This window comes from Stegostoma tigrinum, chromosome 1, assembly GCF_030684315.1.
Source record: "Stegostoma tigrinum isolate sSteTig4 chromosome 1, sSteTig4.hap1, whole genome shotgun sequence".
Taxonomy (NCBI): Eukaryota; Metazoa; Chordata; class Chondrichthyes; order Orectolobiformes; family Stegostomatidae; genus Stegostoma; species Stegostoma tigrinum.
The window spans coordinates 4,923,580-4,944,413 of NC_081354.1; the positions used below are offsets into that span (position 1 = coordinate 4,923,580).

At 45.6% G+C, this 20,834-nt stretch overlaps 1 protein-coding gene across 1 annotated transcript in view; it reads left to right on the forward strand.

Moving 5' to 3' along the window:
- The window catches only part of stpg2 (sperm-tail PG-rich repeat containing 2), a 168,906-nt gene that overhangs the window by 51,405 nt on the left and 96,667 nt on the right, over positions 1–20,834 (forward strand). Inside the window, exon 8 of the mRNA XM_059650982.1 lies at positions 18,261–18,376. Within this exon, the coding sequence (XP_059506965.1) occupies positions 18,261–18,376 (116 nt within the window). The remainder of the gene's footprint in view (positions 1–18,260; positions 18,377–20,834) is intronic.

Consider the following 20,834-nt stretch of genomic DNA (forward strand, 5'->3'; position numbering starts at 1 on the left):
TGAGGTTGAACCAGTGTCTTACAAATGTTCGTCAAAAAATCCCTTGGCATGTGCCTCTTGTCTCTGCAAAATGAAATTTATAGGACTGAGTAATATCTAGGTACGTCAGCAGATGGCAGTAGAGATATTTAGTGTGAAATAGCCCCGTGTTCTGTTTACTGAATAATGCTAATATGGGATTGTGGTTAGGTACCAAGCCATGTCCAGTTTTCTGTAAAACAGATTAAAGCAGCAGTAACTTTTTATTTGTTGCTTTCCGTAGGCATACTGAATCCAAATGTTCCAGTACTGTATACACACGAATCCTTGTAACCTAGTGTATTACTCAGCACTGGTTTCTCCTGTTACCTGAATTACTAGCTCCCTTCGTGACTTCAGGATGCCAAATGCAGTCTGCAGTTACTGAAGTACACGTTTGAAGTGCAAACTCTGCCGCAATGCAGGAGAAAAGACAGCCAATTTGCACCCAGCAAGCCCTCCCCTATCCCCTCCCACCACCCACACTGCACCTCATTGGAGTGCCTGCGTTTTTAACTAATGTTAAGTGATGAAGTCACTTCAGCCCCTCGGCTGTGAGTTCTCAGTCGGACAGATCCTGTCCAGCATACCCCACAATATCCCTGGGCAGAATCCACCGTCGATTGGAAGCTTACAATAGCCAATTGAGCAGAGGCAAAACCCACAAAACCTGCCTTCCTAGGAGCACAAAAGCTGATGTTTCGGTCCTAGAGCCTTCATCAGAGAGGTTATCATCATTTTGTGCTCCTGAGATGCTGCTTGGCCTGCTGTGTTCATCCTGCTCCACACTTTGTTATCTTGGATTCTCCAGCATCTGCAGTTCCCATTATCTCAAACCTGCACTCCTATTGGGGTTTCAGCTGGGATCTTCAATACCACAGGGTCTCTGCTCACATCCAGAATCCATGTAGATTTGGGAGGAGGAAGAACTCCACCCCCCCCCCCAACTGCCTTCAGGAATGCGATATTTGTAACTAGCTTCAAGGAGGGAGATAACTCTCGCAGCAGAAGTTATTGAGGTATTTCTATCTGATCCCCAGTGGGGACCCCCCATATCCTCCTGAATCCCCCACTTCCTTTAGCTGGAAAAATCCTCCCAAAGACGCAGCATGGCTTCAGACCTTCCACAGGAAGGTCCAACACAGCCTGCGTTGTCAGAAAAATCCAAGAGAAATGCCAAGTACAACACCAGGAGATCTCCATTGTATTCAAGCTAAAGCAATTCACTCAGTGAACTATGGGGCTTTACAGACTGTGGTCCAAAGATGTCCAAAGATTTACATCGCAACCAACAACTGCTTCGTGATAATAGCTCTGCCACTGTCTTCAGTCTGAGACCTAAAACAGATGACATTAAAATTCAGACTGGGGTAAAGCAAGGCATAGTGTCTACAACCCGTTGATGTGATGTACTGTGACTTATCTTAGGTGTGGTACCTTGACAAGTGGAGACTAGGATTCTACAATGATCCCTTGAGCAATGCCACTGGGGTCTCCTTGCTCCTGGTTGAGCCAAATCGGGTTCCTACAAGCCCTCAACAGCAGAACAAGTGAAGTAAGACTATGCATCTCACCAGCTGGGAAAACATGAAGGATGGCAGATTTCCTTCCCTGACAGACATTAGAGAACCAGGTGGGTTTTAATGACAGTTAACAATGACAATAACAATGTTAACAATTCCACTTCTTATTAATTGAACTAAAATTGTGCCAACTGCTGTGCGCAGGATTTGAACCTCTGTCTTTAAAACATTAGCCTGGGTTTCAGGATTACACGGGGCCCCTGGTCATCGTGGTTCAACAGATCACAAGAATCTGACCCCAGAACCATCAGGGTCTTGCAGACAATGGTTTAACCCCAAGGTCCTTGCATTAAATAGAAGTCTTCTGTCAAGAGTCCATTTGCCAAGTTCTCTGGTGATGGAGAAATGGTCATAAGGACGGAGCTGTGAGCCAGGGAGAGCTTTGCCACAGGCCACAGTAACATGAATGGTGATGGGCACCTGTGTTGGGACTATGGTGGGTGTCTTTGTGTGGTAGTGTGTGTGAATGAGCAGTTATTTTTCGGAAACCCTCGACTTGCCCCAAATGGGGTTCGGGCTTCAAAAGATGTCCTCAAAAAAATAAACTGCCCCACTTTCTCCTAGAGTAAGAGGGTGACCTAGTTGTAATATCATTCATCTTGTAATCCAGAAACCCAGGCTAATGTTTTAGAGACAGAGGTTCAAATCCCACCCATAACAGTTGCCAAAATTTTAGTTCAGTTAGTAAAAAATGGAATTAGAAGTTGGTTCCATGAATGATGACCATGAAACCATTGTTAACTGTCTTTAAAACCCACCTGGTTCTCCAATGTCCGTCAGGGAAGGAAATCTGCCATCCTTACCCAGACTGGTCTACATGTGACTCCAGACTCACATCAATGGGAGTCGTAAATGCCACTTGAAATGGCCAAGACACCACTCAGTTGTATCAAACTGCCCAGAAAACTGAAAGGAAAGAAAGTGGACTGTCTGCCTGATCTGGAGCAAGGCAGTCGGAATGGCAGTGGCAAATCCGGTCCCTCCAAACCTTCCTCCTATACTTGTGAGGGCTTGTGCCAAAACTGGGAAACTGTCCTACACCCTAGCTAATTGTGCGAGGTGATGGATGCTGGTGCCAGTGTGTGCCGTCTCAGCAGCAGGATGGACCACCAGAGGTGATGGCACTTCTGTGTACAGTTGAAAGGGATTGCCCTGGGAGCCCTCAACGCTGGATCCGGACCCCATGTAATGTCAGGTGTACTTGGTGTAAGAAACTCTCCTGCTGATCACTACATGTAACCCTCACCCCTTCCCGACCTGGTGAAACACTGCTTCTCCATGTTGAACACCAGCACTGAAGGTGGTGAGAGCAAAGAGTACACTCTGTGTGGGGTATTTCAGTGTTTGTCACCGAGAGAGACGTGGGAACATTCCATCTGACTGAGCTTTTAAGGGCGTAGCTGTTAGTCCTAGTCTGCAGCAGGTTTTGAGGAAACCAACAAAGCAGAAAAGCCTACTTAGCCTCATACTCAGCGATCTACGTGTCGCAGATGCACCAGTCCATGACACTATCAGCAGGAGAGGTCACCTAGTGGGAATGAAATCCTAGTGGGAATGAGATCTGTTTTCACCCTGAAGATTCCTTCTACCACGTTGTGTGACATTACCACCATTTTAAGTTGTGTAGGTTTTGAACAGATCTAGCAACTTAAACTTGGCATCTGCTGCAGCAGAATTATATTCAACTATAGTTTGTATTCTCACATCCCAGCCCATCATCTCCTCAACTCAGCTATTCCCATTAATCCAGGGGATCAACTCTTGTTCAATGAAATTTACGGGAAGACATGAAAGGAAAACACCAGGCAACTGAAATGTCATTTCTGTGTCAATCAGTGGAAGGAAGTATTGATCGACAGAGTGAAGCAATCCCAACCAATGAATCACCTCTGCAATAAAGGCAAATTACTGCAGTCGCTGGAAATCTGAAACAAACACTCTGCAGAAGGAGAGATACAGTTAATGTTTCGAGTCCAATATGATTTCTTTTCAGACTTCTTCTGCCAGACTTGCTGAGTTTCTTCAGCATTCTCTCTCTGTGTGTTTAAGCTCTGAATGCTGCCACATACTGTTGTTCAATTGGCCACCAACCCTTACAACTCACTGGATGAGGAAGCTATCCTCAATGAGGGGGAGCTCAGCACATCTGCGCATAAGGTAAGGCTGAAGCATTTGCAATAGTCTTCAGCCAGAAGTGCCAAACGCATGATCCATCTCAGCTCCTCCAGTGGTCCCCAGAATTACAGACGCCAATTTTCAACCAATTCAGTTCAGTGGATATTGAAGCATCATTGGATAAGCATATGGACGTACGTGGAATAGTGTAGGTTAGATGGGCTCGAGATCGGTATGACAGGTTGGCACAACATCGAGGGCTGAAGGGCCTGTACTGTGCTGTAATGCTCTATGTTCTATATTAACAAATGGCTTAAGGTGCTGGATACTGCAAAGGCTGGGGCCCTGACAACATTCTGGCAATGTGATCCTGAACTTTTCACATTCCTGTCCAGTACAATTACAATATTGGCATCTATCCAACAATGTGGAAAATCATCCAGGTACGTCTTTTGTATAAAATGCAAGACCAATCCAACCTGGCTAATTACCGCCCCCATTGGTCTCCTGTTGATCATCAGTAAAGTGATGGAAGGTGTCAGTAACAGCGCTATCGAGCAGCACCTGCTCAGCAATAACCTGCTCAGTGACACCCAGTTTGGGTTCCGCCAGGGCCACTCAGCTCCTGACCTCCTTCAAGCCTTGGTTTGAGCATGGACACAAGAGCTGAATTCCAGGGCGAGGTGAGAATGACAGCGCATGCCAACAAGGCCGCATTTGACTGGCTGTGACAGTGGGGAGCCCTTGCAAAACTGGAGTCATTGGGAATCAGAGTACAGCTCTCTGGTGGTTGGAGGCATACATGGCACATAGGAAGATATGGTCTTTGGAAGCTTGTCATCTCAGCTCCAGGATATTTCTGTAGGAGTATCTCATCAGAGTATCCAACCATCTTCAGTTGCTTCATCATAAGGTCACACGTGGAGGTGTTCTCTATTGATTGCACAATGTTCCTCAACAGTTACAATGACTCAGATATTGAAGCAGTCTGTGTGCAAGTACAGCAAAATCTGGACAACATTCAGGGTTGGACTGATTAGTGACAAGTGACAATTCTGGAAAACCTAGCCCTACTGTACAATCAGAAATTGGATAAATACATGAGCTGGAAGTTTGTGCAGAATGGTGCAGAAAGTGGAATGGGTGGGACTGAACATTGCAGCTGAATTCATATTCTAGATCACAACATTTCACTGCGAAAGCAAATGTTTCCTCTTGTCGACTTTAGTGATTTTCCAATCTCCTCAAATCTGTGACCTCTGCTAACCAATGTTTCTGCCAGTGGGAACTGTTCCTACTCATTTACAGCAACAAAGCCGTTCAAGATTTCAATGTGATAACAAGAAGCGAAAACAGAAGTTGCTGGAAAAGCTCAGCAGGTCTGGCAGCCCCTGTCAAGAGAAATCAGAGTTCACGTTTCAGGTCCGGTGACCCTTCCTCAGAACCCAGGTCACCGGACCTGAAATTTTAGCTCCGATTTCTCTCCACAGATGCTGCCAGACCTGCCAAGCTTTCCTGACAACTTTTGTTTTTCTTTCTGATTTACAGCATCTGCAGTTCATTTGGTTTTTATGCGATAACAAGGTCTGAATTGTCGGGGTTGGGGTGAGGACATGGGGGAACTCAAGTCATAAAGTTATCAAGCTTGATATTGAGTCTGGAATGCTGTGGCAAGCCTGAAACAAAGATGTTGGCCAGGGAACAGGTTGGTATATTGAAGTTTCAGGCAACTGGAAGTTCAAGATCTTTTTTGCGAGCAGAACATGAGTGTTCTGTGAAGCGGTCACTCAGTCTACGCTTTGTTTCCCCAATGTAGAGGAGACCATGTTGTGAGCAGCTAATGCAGTTGACTCAATTGTGGGAAGTGCAGATGAAGTGTTGCTTCACCTGGAAGGTATGTTTGAGCCCTTGGATACAAGGGGCGAGGAGGAGGTAAATGAGCAGGTGTTGCACCTTCAGTCGTTGCAGCCAGGAGAGGCTGAGGGGTGGTGGTGGCGGTGTTGGGAGTGAAGGAAGAGACGGCCAGGGTGTCCCAGAGGGAACGGTCCCTGTGGAAGGTTGACACTCCTTTGACTATCCAACTGTTCTTCTCTCTTTTTGGGCTCCGTCCCAACCTATCGTTTATTCCTTACCCCCTCCGCCCACCCTATCTTCTGTACATAAACCAACATTTATCTAGCTACCATCAGTTCTGAGGAAGGATCACTCAACCCGAAATATTAACTCTGATTTCTCTTCGCAGATACTGCCAGACATGCTGAGCTTTTCCAGCAATTTCTGTTTTAGTGTCTGATTTCCAGCATCCACAGTTTTTTCAGTTTTTATTAAGTTTGAGTGGGGATCAGATTGAGGTGTACAAAACTCTGAGGGCTATAAATGCAGCAGATAGACAGAAACTTCTCCCTCTTAGTGGAGGGGTCAATGATGAGGGACACAGCTTTAAAGTGGGATGCAGGAGATTCAGAGGGGATGTGGGGAAATTTTTTGTTGGTGGGAATGATGATGGTGGGGACCTAGAACTTGCTGTCTAAAAGGGTGATAGAGGTGAGAGCAATCAAGGTATTTATGAAGTATTTAGGCGAGCTCTTGGAACGCCAAGGTATACATGGCGACAAGCGAGGTGTTGGAACATGGGATTAGAATGGATAGATACTTGATGACCAACACAGACAAGATGGTTCCCAGGACCTGTTCCAAGCTGGTGTCTCTGTTGATTCCTGATAGGTCTTTACAAGATACATCCACAAGAGCTAGGTTCACTGTCTAAAAATCAGCGCTTAAATCAGCGATTAGCTGGTTTCTTTTTTTCTGAGCATTGTGAGTGTTTGGAACTCTCTTCCTGAAGAGGTGGTGGAAGCAGAGTTTTTTTTCGAATATTTTTAAGGAAGAGGTGGAAAAATTCCTGTTAATCAAGGAATTGAAAGACTATCATGAGTAGGAGGGAATGTGGACTTGTGATTACATTCGGATCAGCTGTGATCTTATTGAATGGCAGAGCAGTCTTGAGGAGCTGGGTGGTTGTTTAAATGTACGTTTGATAAATCAGGCATGAGTGAGCATGTGAAATCCACAGCAAGTGCTAAAGGGTATGATTAGAATAGAAGGATGGTTGGTGATAGCTGAAGACGTGATGGGCCAAAGGGCCTTTTCCCATGTTGTTGGGTTTCTTGTAAAACTAGAAGCATCGGGAATCCAAGATGAGAAAGTGTGGAGCTGGATGAACACAGCAGGCCAAGCAGCATCTCAGGAGCACAAAAGCTGACGTTTCGGGCCTGGACCCTTCATCAGAGAGGGGGATGGGGAGAGGGTTCTGGAATAAATAGGGAGAGAGGGGGAGGCGGACCGAAGACAGAGAGAAAAGAAGATAGGTGGAGAGGAGAGTATAGGTGGGGAGGTCAACTCTCTTGCCAGCTTCACACTTTGTTATCTCGGATTCTCCAGCATCTGCAGTTCCCATTATCTCTGATACAGCATCAGGAATCATTGACTTTTGGGATTATCTGCTCCACTGTCTCCAGAGGGCCCGGGGCTGTGCACAAAGAATGTTTTCGCTTTTCCCTCAACACATTTCAACCCCCCCCCACCCAAACACCCTCGCAGCCTCTATCCCACCTCTGCCCCCTCCCCGCATTCCCCCACCCCAACCCCCAACCTGTTGGGTGCTTTGTGTCCTGTGTTAGCCGACTCGCTGCCCCCTCCATTCATTCGCCAGGCTTCAGGATGAATAAAAGCTCAGATCACTTCTTCTCCTATCAGAGCTGTTTCTTTGCTGTGTTCACCACTGATAGGCTCGTCAGTGCATTTTGAACCGCGGCCATGGGTCACACAGGACCCCCTGACGGGATGCATTTCATCTCACAGGATACCTGTCGCTGAAACATAGAGGGCTCTTAAGGGGCTTGACAGGGTAAGTGCTGTGAGAAAGTTTCCCCTCATGGAGTACTCTGGAACCAGAGGTCTCAGAATAAACAGGCACCAATTGACAACTGAGATGAGGAGGAATTTCTTCTCTCAGGGCGTTGGGAGTCTTTGGAAATCCTCGACGCAGCCAGCTGTGGCGGAAGAGTCCTTGCATATATTAGATTCTTGATGAGTCTGGAAATCAAGAGTTATGGGGAAAGGGCTAGAACGATCATGCTGAATGGTGGAGTAGTTTTGAGAGGCTGAATAGCCTACTCCTGTTCCTATTTTTTATGGTTTTACTCAGCCTCAGTTCTAACCGCCACTGCTTGGTTTCCTGAGGTACGACATCCTTGACTCAAGGCATTATAGGTCACCTATCCCCTCCCTACCTCCCCACCTATACTCTCCTCGTCACCTATCTTCTTTTCTCTCCATCTTTGGTCTGCCTCCCCCTCTCTCCCTATTTATTCCAGAACCCTCTCCCCATCCCCCTCTCTGATGAAGGGTCTAGGCCCGAAACGTCAGCTTTTGTGCTTCTGAGATGCTGCTGGGCCTGCTGTGTTCATCCAGCTTCACACTTTGTTATCTTGAATTCTCCAGCATCTGCAGTTCCCATTATCACTGATACAATTTTAACCTCACTGCGAAGCCTCTTCCAGGGATGTCTAACCTGAAGAAGTTAGCCTCCTCCCTCCGGACCAACCTCAGGGAATCTCTCTCCCATTCCAACTCTCTTGCAATCTCTTCAGCCTTGAAACTGCTCGACCATGCCCTGAAGCAAACCAGGTACCACAGTCACATCACCTTCCTCAGCACCTGCCTACGGAACTGGATCATTCCCATTGGACTACAGTCTACATTCAAGCCTTCCCAATTTGGCCCCAACTGTGACCACCTCTACACCCAGAAAATTCAGCCTACCTACTAACCTCATCCCACCTCCTTGACCTGTCCGTCTTCCCTGGACTGACCTATCCCCTCCCTACAACCCCACGTATACTCTCCTCTCCACCTATCTTCTTTTCTCTCCATCTTCGGTCCGCCTCCCCCTCTCTCCCTATTTATTCCAGAACCCTCACCCCATCCCCCTCTCTGATGAAGGGCCTAGGCCCGAAACGTCAGCTTTTGTGCTCCTGAGATGCTGCTGGGCCTGCTGTGTTCATCCAGCTTCACACTTTATTATCTCTATTCCTTTGGAAAGGTAGTGTTGTGTGTGTGTATGTGTGTGTGTGTGTGTGTGTGTGTGTGTGTGTGTGTGTGTGTGTGTGTGTGTGTGTGTGTGAGACTGTGTGTGTGAAAGTGTGTGTGTGTGTGAGAGAGTGTGTGTGTGTGTTTGTGTGAGTGAGCGTGTGTGTGTGTGTGAGAAAGTGTGTGTGTGTGTGTGTGTGTGTGTGTGAGTGTGTGTGTGTGTGTCAGCGTGTGTGTGTGTGAGAGAGAGACTGTGTGTGTGTGTGTGTGTGTGTGTGTGTGTGTGTGAGAGAGAGACTGTGTGTGTGTGTGTGTGTGTGTGTGTGTGTGTGTGTAAAATGACCTTGAGGAAAGCTTAAACACGATATGAAGTTACATGATTTATGGAGGACCCCCTCCCCACCACCCTTGGGAAGGGGGCCTGTTTTACAGGGGGTGGCTGATAAGGTCTGTTATTAATCGGCATCATTTGTAGCCTTCAGGAAAACATATGTTTTGGGAGTTTGTTAACCTTCACCGTAGTGTTTCAAAGTGAACCATTCAAATATATATGTCGTGAATATGTCTTTCCTTTTACTTCATTCTTGTGTTGTTGAGCAAGTGTAACAAAGACACAGACCTGTAAATAAAAGCCCCAGCATCTCTGACCAGCCCTGTAGACGCAGACCAATCTTGTTGCCTTTAGCTGGATACATTCACGTACTACATTTACTGCATACACGTAGTAACCCATTGATCTCCCAGAATGGAGACACGTTGAGTTTAACATTTTTATTTTGTTGAATAGGAATGATGTTGCAGACTGTATTTTTTTAAAGAAAGGCAATGTATAAGGTTGGCTGCAAAAGTGCTCAAAACTATTGAAGCCATTTATGTTTGCACATGACCTATAGTGGAGTGTGGAGGTGGCAGTGGAAGACTAAGGACTTTCAGTGGTCGATGCATACATTGGAAATATTACACGCTGTTATTTATGTGGGATGTGGAACGGTGAGGATTTTCAGTGGTTGATGCGTAGATTGGAAATACTGCACGCTGTTATTTACGTGGGATGTAGGTGCTGAGCCAACATTTGATATTTGTCCCTAGTTGCCCCTCGAGACGGTGGGGGTAAGCTGCCTCCTTGAATTGTTACAGTCCACCTGCTATGGGTTGACCCACAATGCCATTAGAAAGGGAATTCCACGATTTTGATCCAACAACACTGAAGGAACAGCGATATACTTCCAAATCAGAATGGCTTGTGGCTTGGAGGGGGTGATACTAGTGTGTATATGCTGTCCTCGTCTCCCCAGGTGGTAGGGGTTACAAGTTTGGAAGATATTCTCAAATGAGAAGCTCAATGTAAGCTGTTGCAGTGCATTTTGTAAATGGTTCACCGTGATATCACTGTGCATTGGAGGGGGTGAATGTTTAAGTTAGCAGCTGGGGAGGCCTCATCCCAGCCAGTAAACAGCAGTGTTACCAGCTGAGGATTCACATGGAGATAGTGTTTCGTAAGACCAGGAATGAACAAGGCCATTCGACCAATCATGTCAGTACAGTCTGTTTGAAACATGGCACACACTCCGTTACTGTTTCACCAGACATAGGCTTGTAAACTTACCCCCTTTGAGTACTTATCTAACTTTCTTCAGAAACTTTCAAATGAATCTGTTTCCTTTTCTGGCAGCACACTCCTAAACCCAATGCATTTAACAAAAAGCCTTGCACATCACCCCTGGTAACTGACTTTCCTGTCAGTGGAAACAGTTTCTTCGAATTTACTGTTTAAAAGTCAGCTCTGATTTTAAACATATCTATCGGATCTCCCTTTGACCTGTTCTGTTGTTGGGAGAGCAAAGCCGGTTTCTCCAGTCTGTCCATGTAATTGAAATGCCCTGTTCCTGGTACCTTTCAATGTAAAAAGGATATTGATCCTGAGACGATCAGTGAAAACCTTGCAATGATCGAATTTCATCTAAATTATTAAATTATTCATTCCACAAAGAAGAATGGGAATTAATGTTAAATGTTTGTAGAATACATCTTGTTCTGACCTCAAGATTGAGTAACTTTCTACTGTAATAATTCACTTGGATAATACCACTAAGACTGACTGGGATCTACAGGTGTGGCCAATTCAGATCTTGGGCTATTTTGGGTAGGTAGATATATAAATGCATTTTCAGTATATTTACCATAAACCTCTCCCTTTGGCACTTAATACTCAAGTTGGTTTCTTCTGCATTTGCAGTTCCTGTAACCATGCAACTGCATAATCAAATCTGAGGTAGCAGACTGCATTAGGAAGGTCCACTTCAAAGGTTACCCTAAAAGTCAACTTAATTGTCAATATCCTTTTATCAAGACAGTGATGGCCTTGAAATATTGCTTCCTTTCCACTCTACCTGTGAGAAATAATGAGAGAGAAACAGCCCATTAATGGAAGAATTAAAGCACGAGAGTACTTTAATTCTGTATCCTATTCTGCATTTATTCGATTTTTTTTCAAGAAAAGGTTTCAAAGTACCTTCCCCATCCATTTGGCTGTCAGACTGAAGGAATATTGGTAATTCTTTTGCAAATTTATATTGCAACTTTCACCAGAGACGTGAGGCAGGATCGAGATAAATTTACTCCAATTAGACCATATTTTATCAGCTAAATGAGTAATTATAGCTCGCAATGACCTTGTGATGGCGTTTTTGAGACATTAAGAAGTTGGTGATTTAGGATTATTAGGGTAACATTAATTATTTTATGCCATATTTGTTTGTCTAACAGGCTCTTAATCCAGTGATAAATGGGGAATTCTTACCTGAGGATCAGAAAGGTCTCAAAAGTACTGGACAATTTGCATTATTTATAATTCAGTGGTTTTAGTTTCAAGTGTGGTAATCAATACTGAGAGCAGCAAACAGTGAGCGTTGAAGTTATGTTTCTTGTTAATATTGTGTTATAAAGAGTCAAGCTTAGAAAACTGCTCCTGTTTGAAGATAACAAAATGTGAGGCTGGATGAACACAGCAGGCCCAGCAGCATCTCAGGAGCACAAAAGCTGACGTTTCGGGCCTAGACCCTTCATCAGAGAGGGGGATGGGGAGAGGGACTTGGAATAAATAGGGAGAGGGGGAGGCGGACCGAAGATGGAGAGAAAAGAAGATAGGTGGAGAGGAGAGTATAGGTGGGGAGGTAGGGAGGGGATAGGTCAGTCCAGGGAAGACGGACAGGTCAAGGAGGTGGGATGAGGTTAGTAGGTAGGAGATGGAGTTGCGGCTTGGGGTGGGAGGAAGGGATGGGTGAGAGGAAGAACAGGTTAGGGAGGCAGAGACAGGTTGGACTGGTTTTGGGATGCAGTGGGTGGAGGGGAAGAGCTGGGCTGGTTGTGTGGTGCAGTGGGGGGGAGGGGATGAACTGGGCTGGTTTTGGGATGCAGTGGGGGAGGGGGAGATTTTGAAGCTTGTGAAGTCCACATTGATACCATTGGGCTGCAGGGTTCCCAAGCGGAATATGAGTTGCTGTTCCTGCAACCTTCGGGTGGCATCATTGTGGCACTGCAGGAGGACCATGATGGACATGTCATCTAAAGAATGGGAGGGGGAGTGGAAATGGTTTGTGACTGGGAGGTGCAGTTGTTTACTGCGAACCGAGTGGAGGTGTTCTGCAAAGCGGCCCCCAAGCCTCCGCTTGGTTTCCCCAATGTAGAGGAAGCCACACCGGGTACAATGGATGCAGTATACCACATTGGCAGATGTGCAGGTGAACCTCTGCTTAATATGGAAAGTCATCTTGGGGCCTGGGATAGGGGTGAGGGAGGAGGTGTGGGGACAAGTGTAGCATTTCCTGTGGTTGCAGGGGAAGGTGCCGGGTGTGGTGGGGATGGAGGGCAGTGTGGAGCGAACAAGGGAGTCAAGGAGAGAGTGGTCTCTCCGGAAAGCAGACAAGGGTGGGGACGGAAAAATGTCTTGGGTGGTGGGTCGGATTGTAGATGGCGGAAGTGTCGGAGGATGATGCGTTGTATCCGGAGGTTGGTGGGGTGGTGTGTGAGAATGAGGGGGATCCTCTTTGGGCGGTTGTGGCGGGGGCAGAGTGTGAGGGATGTGTTGCAGGAAATGCAGGAGACGCGGTCAAGGGCGTTCTCGACCACTGTGGGGGGAAAGTTGCGGTCTTTGAAGTACTTGGACATCTGGGATGTGCGGGAGTGGAATGCCTCATCGTGGGAGCAGATGCGGTGGAGGCGGAGGAAATGGGAATAGGGGATGGAATTTTTGCAGGAGGGTGGGTGGGAGGAGGTGTATTCTAGGCAGCTGTGGGAGTCGGTGGGCTTGAAATGGACATCAGTTACAAGCAGTACCTGGTGTGGCTTCCTCTACATTGGGGAAACCAAGCGGAGGCTTGGGGACCGCTTTGCAGAACACCTCCACTCGGTTCGCAATAAACAACTACTCCTCCCAGTCGCAAACCATTTCCACTCCCCCTCCCATTCTTTAGATGACATGTCCATCATGGGCCTCCTGCAGTGCCACAATGATGCCACCCAAAGGTTGCAGGAACAGCAACTCATATTCCGCTTGGGAACCCTGCAGCCCAATGGTATCACTGTGGACTTCACCAGCTTCAAAATCTCCCTTTCCCCCACCGCATCCCAAAACCCAGTTCGTCCCCTCCCCCCACTGCACCACACAACCAGCCCAGCTCTTCCCCCTCCACCCACTGCATCCCAAAACCAGTCCAACCTGTCTCTGCCTCCCTAACCTGCTCTTCCTCTCACCCATCCCTTCCTCCCACTGCAAGCCGCAACTCCATCTCCTACCTACTAACCTCATCCCACCTCCTTGACCTGTCTGTCTTCCCTGGACTGACCTATCCCCTCCCTACCTCCCCACCTATACTCTCCTCTCCACCTATCTTCTTTTCTCTCCATCTTCGGTCCGCCTCCCCCTCCCTCCCTATTTATTCCAGAACCCTCACCCCATCCCCCTCTCTGATGAAGGGTCCAGGCCCGAAACGTCAGCTTTTGTGCTCCTGAGATGCTGCTGGGCCTGCTGTGTTCATCCAGCCTCACATTTTATTATCTTGGATTCTCCAGCATCTGCAGTTCCTATTATCACTGCTCCTGTTTGAAATTAGATACAATAATAATTCCTGAAGGAATGGCAGGCACGAATAAATAAATTACCTTTGAGACCATTCCCTGCCAAAACTTCTCTACCTCACTATCTCTCTTTCCTCCTTAAAATTAAACTCAGTGACCCATCCTTTGATCACTATTTCTGCTATACCTTGGCCATAACGCTGTTGTAATGAGAAGTTCTGGCTTAAGAAGAATCATGGAATAAATTCTGATCTTTAAATAAAAATAATGGTCCTTGAATATTCTTATTAATAGGAGTGTAGGACGTAGGAGCAGGAGTTGGCATTTCAGCCCCTCAAACCTGCTGTACCATTCACTAAGATCATGGCTGATTCTCGTGTGGTCTCAGCTATACTGTTCTGCCAGTCCCCATAACCATTGAGTACCTTGTCACAAATCTAATTCAGCCTAAAGTACGTTCAATACCCAGGCCTCCACAGCGTTCTGTGAGAAAGAATTCTACAGTGTAATAAGATGTGGAAGCAGCAGTAGGCCAATTGGACAACTGAGTCTCCTCTACCATTCATGGGACCATGAATGATCTGATAATCCTCAACTCCACTTTCCTAACTTTCCCCACAACCCTTGATTCTTTTACTGATTAGAAATCTACCTTTCAGACTTGAATATGCTTAATGACCCAACTCAATAGCCCTTTGCGATAAAGAATTCCACAGGTTCACTACCCTCTGAGAGAAAAATAAAATTCCTCTGCATTTCTGTCTTACATGTGTAACACCTTGTTCTGAGACAATGCCCTCTGTTCCTAGATTCTCCCACAAGGGGGAGCAATCTTTCCTCATCTACCCTGAAGAGCCTTAAATATTTCAATAAGGTCTCCTCTCATTCCTGAAAACTCCAATGAGTACAAGCCCAAACTACTCAACCACTCTTTAAGAAAATCCCTCAATGCCCAGGATGATGCTGGTGAACCTTCTCTGGACTGCCTCCAATGCTTGGATATCTTTCCTTCAGGAAGGAGCCCAAAACTGTTTCCTGTGAGGCATGACCTTCCTTACTCAAAGCCACGCTGCCTCTTACCAATACATCCATTTTTTTTCCAAAAGTGAGTAAATCCTATTCCTAAGAATCTTTTCCAATAATTTCCCTACCACTGACATAAGGCTCACTGGCCTGTAATTTCCCAGATTATCCCTGTTGTCCTTACAAACAATGTTGGCTATTCTCCAGTCACCTGGGACTAAAGTGGACACAAAGATTTCATACAAGGCCCCAGTAATTTCTTCACCTGCCTCCCTCAGCGTTCTGGGGTAGAGCCCATCAAGTCCTGGGAATGTGTCTACCTTAATGCTTTTTAAAACATCTAACACCTCCTTTTTTGTACTGACATGCCCTAGAACATCAACATACTCCTGCTGAGACTCACCACCCACCATGTCCTTCTCCTTTGTGGATACCAATGAAAAATATTCGTTAAGAACCTCCAGCTGTGCACACAAATTCTCTCCTTTGACCTTGAATGGACTTACCCCTGCCTTGCTACCCTTTTGCTCCTTATATATGTACGAAATACCTTGGGATTTTCCTTAATCCTGTTTGCCAAATATATTTCATGGCTCCGTTTAGTGCTCCTAATTTCTTGTTTGAGTTCTTCCTGCTATTTTTGAATTCTTAAAAGGCTCTGTCTGTCTGTCTTCAGTTTCTGAAACCTGATGTATACCTCCTTTTCTTTTTGACCAAACTCTCAGTTTCTCTTCATCTAAGGTTCCTGAATCTCGCCATCCTTATCCTTCATTTCCTTAGGAACATACTGGTCATGAACTCCAATCAACTGGTGTTTAAAGGATTCTCAAACACCGGATGTGGATTTATCCTGACACATCTACTCCCCGATAACAAGGTGTAGAGCTGGATGAACACAGCAGGCCAAACAGCATCAGAGGAGCAGGAAAGCTGACGTTTCGGGCCTAGACCCTTCATCAGAAAAATGAGAAATTTCAGAAAAAGTTTTCTGAAGAAGGGTCTAGGCCCGAAACGTCAGCCTTCCTGCTCCTCTGATGCTGCTGGGCCTGCAGTGTTCATCCAGCTCTACACCTTGTTATCTCAGATTCTCCAGCATCGGCAGTTCTTACTTTCTTTGTAACAACATCCACTGTCAATCTAGATTCCTCAGTTTTTGCCTCATATTGTGGTGGTTGACTTTCTCACCAATTTAGTACTTTCACTGAGGACTACTGTTATCCTTATCCATAAGTTACTGTTCCTGAAATACTCCCCCACTGAAACTTTTCAATCACTTGTCCAGGCTCATTCCCCAGTACTAGATCTAGTATGGCCTTTTACCCAGTTGGAATGTTCTCGGAGTTGGGGTTTGAACCCCACCATGGCAGATGGGAGAATTTGAATTCAGTAAAAATCTGGAATTAAAACTCTAATGATAACCATTGTTGGGGAAAAATCACCTGGTTCACTAAGGTACTTTGGGGAAGGAAACTGTCATCCTTACCTGGTCTAATCTACCCATCACTCCAAAACTAAAACAATGGAGTTAATAATTCCCCTGTGGGCAATTAGGGGTGGGCAATAAATGCGGGCCCAGCCTGCGACATATTGTCAATGAATAAAGAAAAATGCGAACCTGTCTTTTTGTTAAAATTAGTTTCTATGTTCAAACAGTAGTTCACCAGGATTCCAGTAATTAGTTTCAAACATTATTGGGTATTTCTTGAAGCAGAGCAGAATTCATTGCCTTGCAATCGGGAGCAGCATTTTAAAAACATCTTCACATTTAGTGATGCCTCAACATTTATTTGTGGGTTCAGAGTCAGGATTGAAAGAAAACTTCTTTCACATTCCCCTTGAAAACGCTAGGCACCTTTCGTGGGCGGGGAGGGGGGGGCGGTTGGCATTGAACAGCACAATGTCATCTCTTGACTCAAGGGAGTTTGGACCGTAAGTGGTAATGAAGACTGTGTTGCTTTGGGAATGCTGTGTGTATTGTGCCTGCCACGTATGAGCAGCTTGTGGCTGTGGTAGTTCATTGTCACCGTGAATCTTAATGAGACAAGACTTTAGATTAAAGGAAGACGTTGTTTATTGCCTGAGGAACCTTGTTTAGGAATTAGGCACAAGTTGTTGGAATAAGTTAGGCATTGTTACCTGGATAACAGTCTTTGCTATCCCAAGCTGTTCCACCTCATCCACACCCAAGAGAGTACGATATCATCAGATTGGGTAGAATTTAATGTAGCCCCCAGCATTAACCTTTTCAGAATTGTCAACTTATTGATAAGATGTGAGATATTGGAGCAGACTTTGGCCCATCAGATCTGCTCCATCACTCGACCGATGTGACTGATATGGCACACACAAACATCATTGTGCTTTATGGGCCTGGTCCTAAGATGGGCGATTCGTTTCAAACAGTCTCAGGGATAATCCAAGTGGCATGCTCATGTTCTGCTCAGATGTTTGGGGTCACAGGAACAGGAGAAAGTGACTCAGTCCCTTCACCTTACATCACCATTTAGTGAGATTCTGGCTGATCTGTCTTCTAACTCCACATGTCTCCTCAAAGTATCTCCAGCAAAAATCTATCCTTATCCATTTTAACGTTACTAGTTATTTTGGCATCAATTGACATTTGTGCAAAAGAGCTCCAAACGTTTGCCAGTTTGTGTGTGAAATGTCTGGTGTCAATTTGTATCCCCTGAATCTGATATTTCCCAACGAGTGGAAATAGTTTCTCCCGATTAATCCAATCTTTTATCCTTAATATGTTGAAAACTTCAATGAAATTGGTGCTGAATCTTTCAAATTCTAGGAAATGTGACCGTAATATCTCTCCTCACACCTTGACCCTTGGAGCTCAGGCATTGTTCTGTGCTGCATACACTGTGAAGGGTGTGGGTTTAAGTATCACTTGAGAGATTTGAGCACAATATTTAAGCTAGTTCTCTCAGTGCATGGGAAGTTAAACTTGAACTGTCTGTCTCTGCACCCCCTCAGGTGTAAAATGATCCATTGACACAGTCAGGGAGTTCCTCCAGTGTTTTTGCCAATGTGTATCCCTCACTCACAGCAGAAGAACAGATAATCGGCTCACTGTTAACATTGCATTTACAACCTCCGGATGTCCCAAAGCACTTCATGATCAATTAGGCACTTCCAAAGTATAATTACTGTGAAATGCAGGCAATGAGGCAGCCAGTTCTTACACAACAAGCCCTCTAAAGGAGTTACCACCAGATTATCCGTTCTTATGATGTTGGCCGCGGGATAAGGCTTTCCAAAGATGCTTAATCTGTCATTACTATCGATGATATCTGTCTTAAAGTAGGAGAAGTAAGGCAGAGTTTTGCATTCCTTTCTTTTCAGAATGAGCCATACCCCACTCGGCAGTATAAGGGAGTGCATTTTGGTAACCGCACTTCAAAACGGATGGAATTTAAAGTTCATGAGGGCCCTGGGCCTGGGACGTACGATCTCCTGAAGTAAGTATAGTTTTTCTAGCAGCATTGTTAAATACTATTTGTTTGTTGTCCATAAATTGCAGAATATTTAATACAATTATCCCTGATAGTTAGATCTACAGCACAATTAAGCTATCAGTGATAATGGGAACTGCAGATGCTGGAGAATCCAAGATAATAAAATGTGAGGCTGGATAAACACAGCAGGCCCAGCAGCATCTCAGGAGCACAAAAGCTGATGTTTCGGGCCTAGACCCTTCATCTTCACATTTTATTATCTTACAATTAAGCTGTGTTTGGATTACAGTATTGGGCAGTTCCCTGACACATTAAACATCCAAGGTTAAGATAGACAGCTCGCCCTTTTGGTCAGAAAATGATCCTCTAGTTATCATGAAGTTATTTGGACTGGTGTCAATTTCAGAATTGCAATGACTTCTATGTTCTGCCATTGTCGGCAAAAATCACTGTGTTTTCTCACTAGCACGCACCCCACTAAGATGCACTGTGCAAAGATGATAGCACCATATTGATGGTCATTCACTTCTGAAAGAGTTAAATCTTTCAAAATGCCCTACATGATTTGGGGTCATTGCTTTTATTGTCGGCGTAACTGATACACGCTCAAAGATGGCCATCAAAATGGCCGCCTGTATTTGCCTGAACAGCTCTGGTGAAGTCAGTTACTGGAGAAAGACGCTTCTAAACCAGGATGAATTGGTGAGAGTGCCGTTCACATCACTACATTCCCTGTATAATAGTGTCACTAGCTGTATGTGCCTACAAGAGTTGAATTTCCAAATCTGACGGTGGAAGTGGGGGGTGGGGAGACAGCCCATATGCAGGGTCAAAGGGCATGAGCTGGGGAGGTAATCAAAAGCTGCCAAAAGAGGTTCCGCCATTGATGAGTGTAGATGAGTAGCCCCTCAAGGTGAGCTAGTAATGGGGAAAGAGAGAAAGAGAGAGTGGCTCTGGGCTGCCATGGGGGTTTGTGGTTGGGAAATGAAGGACAGGCAGAGGACTGAGGACTTCCCTGTTGCCTGAGCAGCTCCCTTGCTAAGTACCTAAGGGCTGACTTACTATACTCTGCCTCCAGTTGGATTGGAAACTGCATTCTTTGCTTGGTAGTGGCATTGCTACGTTCCTTGTGCCACCTAGAAAGGGCATTCCTCTGAAACACAGTCCTCTGTGAAAATTGACGGTCTTAGATGTGTTACCACACACCTTCAGGGTCATCACTTCCCAAGGTGAGACTTGAATCCAGACATTCTGGCTGAGAGGAAGGTCACGACAACTGCACCTCAAGAGTTTTTGATGTTACAGCTTGTATTTAACAATGACAGTGAGATTAATTGCCTAATGTCGCTCGACTGTTAATCAAGATGGTGGAATTTGAATTCAATAAATATCTGGATGTAAGACTCTAATGATGACCATGAATCCATTGTCGATTGTCGGAAAGACCCATCTAGGTCACTAATGCCCTTCAAGGAAGGAAACTGCCATCCTTATCTGGTCTGGGTTACATGTGACTCCAGACCCACAGCAATGTGCTTGACTCATAACTGCTCTCTGGGCAATTAGGGATGGAGCACTGAATGCTGTCTAGCCAGTGACAGCCTTATCCCATGAATGAATAAAGGAAAAAAAACATCATAGAACCCCTACAGTGTGGAAGCAGGCCCTTTGGCCCAACCAGTACCCACCAACCCTTGGGGTACCCCACCCAGACCCATCCTCATATAACCCACACATCCCCAGGCACTATGGGCCATTTAGCATCAGCAATCCACCTAGCCTGCACGTCTTTGGATTGTGGGAGGAAAATCACGTGGACATGGGGAGAATATGCAAACTTTGTACGGACAGTTGCCCAAGGGTGGAATTGAACCCAGGACCCTGGTGCTGTGAGGTAGCAGTGCTAAGCGCTGAGCTACCATGCCGCTGGGCTTTGCCAGTCTTTGTAACATAATGCACATTTTACTTAATGGAGAGGAACATTACAATGGCACACTGGGGAGGTGATAGCCTAGTGGTATTATCACTAGACTATTAATCGAGAGACCTGAACAAAACCCTGGGGATCTGGATTTGAATCCAGTCATGGCAGATGACAGAATTTGATTTTGATTAAAAAACAATCCGGATTTAAGGGTCAAATGATGACCGTGAATCTATTGTCGATTGTCAGGAAAACCCATCTGGTTCACTAAGGGAAGGAAACTGCCATCTTTACTCGGTCTGGCCTACACGTGACGCCGGACCCACAGCAACGTGGTTGACTCTTGCAGTGCCTTCTGGGCAATTAGGGAAGGGCAGTAAATACTGGCCTAGCCAGCGACGCCCTCATCCTGTGACAGAAAAAAAAAGTACTTGTGTTATGCTATTGATTGTCCAGCAGTCATTGTGCACTTTATAAATGCTGGGGACAAGATCTGAACTCAGCTCTTAAAGCACAGACGACCATCCCATCTTTGCC